Below are 4,244 nucleotides of genomic sequence, written 5' to 3' on the forward strand. Positions count from 1 at the left end.
AGAGGTTCTCTTTTTCCTCCGCCTACCAATCGCCTCCGGGGTCGTCATCGGATTCGACAGAGAGTTTGGATTGTTTAGCGAGTTGTCAGCGTCCTCCAACCACTTTTGTAATAGTGGCTTCAACTTGCACATATTTTTGAACGATAGATTTAAGGCTTCGAACCTGTAAAAGCAATCATCATGTTTAACTTTATTGTATTCTAATTCTTGCTTTCTCTCTCTATCACTTAAATTGAGCTGGCCATTAAAAAATATTACATCGTCGATATTCACAATTACTCTATCTTCATTTAAGATGGTTTTATGGTTTTTTTCTTACGTTAAGTTTCTTATAAAATGCGCTTTTTTTTTTTTTTTTTTTTTTTTTTATAACCAAAGTTAAAGGATTTTAAAAAGAAAAAATTATCCCAAATAATCGAATTGCTATTTACCCCGTAAAATGTGTTAAGCAAAGATTATAAATCAATGTATAATTCTATTAAATTGCGATATGAAATAAGTTAAAATTTAAATAAATAAACAAATTAATAAGTATATTAATAATTATATGATATATGAGACTATCATACGCTTCTCATTACAGTTTCAGAGTTTCAGCGCTACTATTGTAAATATGCAGTCAATTAACTTAATTATAATTCAAATAATTATTCGAATGGCCTCTAAATTCATTAAAAATAAATATAAAAATAAAAAACAACACATTGTGGTAACATTATAGTGAATTGAAAGAAAGGCAATTTGTTACTCAAAAGAGATAGTTTGTCGGTGCAATTACGAATGTGTTAGTAATGAAAAAATTTAAGGTAAATTAAAAAAAAAAAAAATATATCCCACGCAAGAGGATGATAATAGCGGTCAACCTTTCAAAATTCTACAAAATTAAAATAATACTAATAAGCCAAGTGTCACGTGCTCACCTGGAGATGGTTGTCTGGGAGAAATCATTGCCGTATAGTTTACCCATGGCAAGACCAACGTCGCCCTGTGTAAAGCCGAGCTTGATCCTCCGTTGTTTAAAGGTCTTGGCGAATTGCTCGAGCTCCTCGAGGTCTGTTGTCTCCTCGGGGGAAGGCTCGAGCCTCGCGGGTGATGGCTTCACTGCCGGGGGCGTACCGGGAGGCGGCGGCGAGCGCTGCTGCTGCTGCCCAAGGTTCCTGGCTACGAGGCCACCCCCGCCGCCCTGTAACGCCTGTTGCTTCTGCAGCGCCTGAAGCTGCTGGGCCGCCTGGGCCACTGCCTGCTGTACCTGCGAATGGCAACGAGAATCTTCAGTCGACTCGCTTGCCGAATCCGTTCTCGACTGAATACATTCTCCCGTGTCCCTTATCTCGCTACTTGCGCGTTTAATATCCGCGGCGAACGTTCATTGAATCGGTATCTTTGGGATGCCGATTATTGAATTAAAGGACGGCCATTTTAAAGGTTTATTCGGTATTGAATCGGTAAGATTAAAGACGCTTTTCCTCCCTGGCCATTCGCATAGTGGCTTCGCTATTACGTGAAAATCTTTATTTGCATCAGAGTGAAATTAAAGCTTTAGAAAAGCGTCGTATTGTAAAACAGCTTGTTGAAACGGTGAATTGAAGGAATGAAGTGAACGCACGAGAACCGCAAGGCCTCTCATTCTAAGTATAATTCGTTTATTGCTTTCTATGCTCATATTATTGTTTTGGCAGTTATAATTTTTAGCAGAGAGGGAGCGTACGTGACGATTTCCATGCTTAAATTCGAGTGAAAAATTCGAATCTAGTTGAGTTTGGATCGTTAGAAGCGTCAGAGCGCCGGGAGAAGCCAAAATTATAAGATTTTATAGATTAAGGTAATTCCTATTATTGTAGTACCTGCATGGACTGTGAGTGCGGGTGACTCGATCTCTGAGGGTAGCCACCGCTCTGCAACAGCCCCTGTAATATTTCGTCCATGATCATCGATATAATGAAAATGTCACTAAATCGCCAACTTACTTTCTCATATCGTCCTCGACGTGAATAAGATGTCAAAGGTGCATAACAAATAACGGCACGCGACGTAAATAAGTGGCTTAAGGGCCGCGTAAGCATGCTTCGCTAAGGCTCGTAATTCGCAGGTGACTAGTAGCCGGCACAAGCCGAGGCAGGTCGAATACTTGGGGTAAAAATGACGGAGAGCCTAGGTAATCAATTGCCTCGACCCTTTCGAAAATGCAGATGCGAGGGCAACGGGAATCAGTGTATGCATATAACGCAGCCTGCGCGTCGACTCGTCAAGGGTCATAAAAAGGTGAAAACACCCTTTGCCGGTACAAAGGGTCCTCGTGGATCTATGCGTTTTTGCCTCTATCTATCTCTCTCTCTCTCTCTCTCTCTCTCTCTCTCTCTCTCTGAGTCAGGTCGCGTGCTCTTATAAGCGTGTGCCTTATGCTTACGTGTGGGCATATATACTTTATGCTTATTTATGTAGACACCCCGTGGGGTCGCGTGCTCTTATAAGCGTGTGCCTTATGCTTACGTGTGGGCATATATACTTTATGCTTATTTATGTAGACACCCCGTGGAATTACTTTACATCTCGGGAAGCCACGCGCTCGCGTGAATGGCTGAATAGACGGGCGCCGTCTGAGAGGGACCGAGACTAGCGGTGTCGTTGTTAGTCAGGTATTTTTACGGGCCGCGCACCTCTTTGGCGAAAGGGTGAAGAGCGAAAGAGTGCGGCACCTCGTCACATTTTAATAGAATGGTCGCGTGCCACTATTCAAATGGGGCCTGACTTGGGGCGGAATCGATCTGTCATACATAATGCTCGGCTCGTCTAATCTGGCTGAGTTTCGGCTCGGAACCTGTTAATTCCTTCAGTCCCCTTGTCACACTTGAGTATCTTCGTAATTTTCGATAGTTTAATTAGCAGTGGGCTCGTATGCTGTTCGTAATGCCCTCCTTGATATTTCGCATCGCCTTAATGTATTGGCTTTTGGGTATGTAACGGTAATGAGTGCGACGAGCACGGGGGGAGGAAAGCGTCGATGGTATTCGTAAAAATTTTGGACATTGAGAATTCGCCGATGTCGATTATTGAGCATAAATCTTTGGAAGAATCGGGAACTTTTAGAGCGATACCGTGGACCATTGTATAGGGACGTACTTCCCTTCATTATAATTCGTAAGAATGTTCCTCGAGAAGTAGGAAATTGTTATTCCGGTCCCGACATCGGCGTTAACTTTCCATATGTTGGAACACTTCTCGCCACATTGCGTAAAAGAGAGATGAAGCGAGGAGAGTGAGAGGAGAGTGGGGGAGGTATCTAACGAAGGAAGAAAGTCAGAGAGAGAGAGAGAGAGAGAAAGAGATGGGTGGGGAATAGCGAGAAAATAGTCAAAGAAAAGAATTAACATTTGAAAGAGGAAGCTGAGCGACGAGAATCGGCATGAAAACTAGCGGAAGAGGCGGCTGCGAAGCCGGAAAATCCCTAAGCCGCTTGCTCAACACGCATCTCTCGATCGGCGATTGAATAAAAGGGGTTCCTCCTCCTTTATACACGCGTACATACGTGGCGAGGATGAGCGGCACAGTCGTTCGTTCCTCCTCCCAAAGGCCCATAATAAACCTACGCGAGACTCGTCTAGTTTCGAGTAAGGCCGCTGAGCGGAAAAAGCAGCCCCTCTTCGTCTCTAGCCACGTGTTGGTTAACAAAGGCAAAGCGATGCAAGGCGGTCGGCGGGGCAAGGTGCCCGTAAGGTTCGCTTGCCCTTAACGAATCGCCTCCGAATACCTTTCAAAAGACTGCCGTACTACTAGTGAGGGCAGGGGAGGGGGTGTGAGTCAGAGAGAGGGAGAGAGAGAGAGAGAGCGAGAGAGAGAGAGAGAGAGAGCGAGAGAGAGCGAGAGAGAGAGTGAGAGCGAGGGTTATTGGGGTAAGGGCGGGGTGGGGATGGAAGGGAGAGAGGAGACTGCCATTAAATCCGCTAGGCGCAAAGTTGTTTTGTTACTTTTTATCTGGGACGACGTTGTTGTCTATCCGTACAAGTATGCGTGTATATAGGACTATTGAAAATGCTTCGTAAATCTCAAGCTATCCTAGACAATGTAAATGGCGGATCCTTGGTGTTACAAGCGGGAGCGTAGGTCCTCTAGAAAATCTATGCGCATCCGTCTGTATGCATATGTTAGCTCATGTACATATAAAGATTTTAGGGGATCGCCGCGTTAGTTTTTTTTTTCTTTCTTTTTTTTTTTTTTTTTTTTTTTAAAAGTTTTTTTTTTTTTTT

At 43.6% G+C, this 4,244-nt stretch overlaps 1 protein-coding gene across 1 annotated transcript in view; it reads right to left on the minus strand.

Annotated features, from left to right (window-relative positions):
- LOC105368515 (uncharacterized) overlaps positions 1-4,244 on the minus strand; it is a 213,967-nt gene that overhangs the window by 1,261 nt on the left and 208,462 nt on the right. Inside the window, exons 9-11 of the mRNA XM_011507528.1 lie at positions 1,845-1,907; positions 921-1,249; positions 1-163 (exon numbers count right to left, since the gene is read on the minus strand). The exon at positions 1-163 is cut by the window's left edge and continues 134 nt beyond it. Of these exons, the coding sequence (XP_011505830.1) occupies positions 1-163; positions 921-1,249; positions 1,845-1,907 (555 nt within the window). The remainder of the gene's footprint in view (positions 164-920; positions 1,250-1,844; positions 1,908-4,244) is intronic.

The sequence above is a fragment of the Ceratosolen solmsi genome, unplaced genomic scaffold (genome assembly GCF_000503995.2).
Source record: "Ceratosolen solmsi marchali unplaced genomic scaffold, CerSol_1.0 scaffold6, whole genome shotgun sequence".
Taxonomy (NCBI): Eukaryota; Metazoa; Arthropoda; class Insecta; order Hymenoptera; family Agaonidae; genus Ceratosolen; species Ceratosolen solmsi.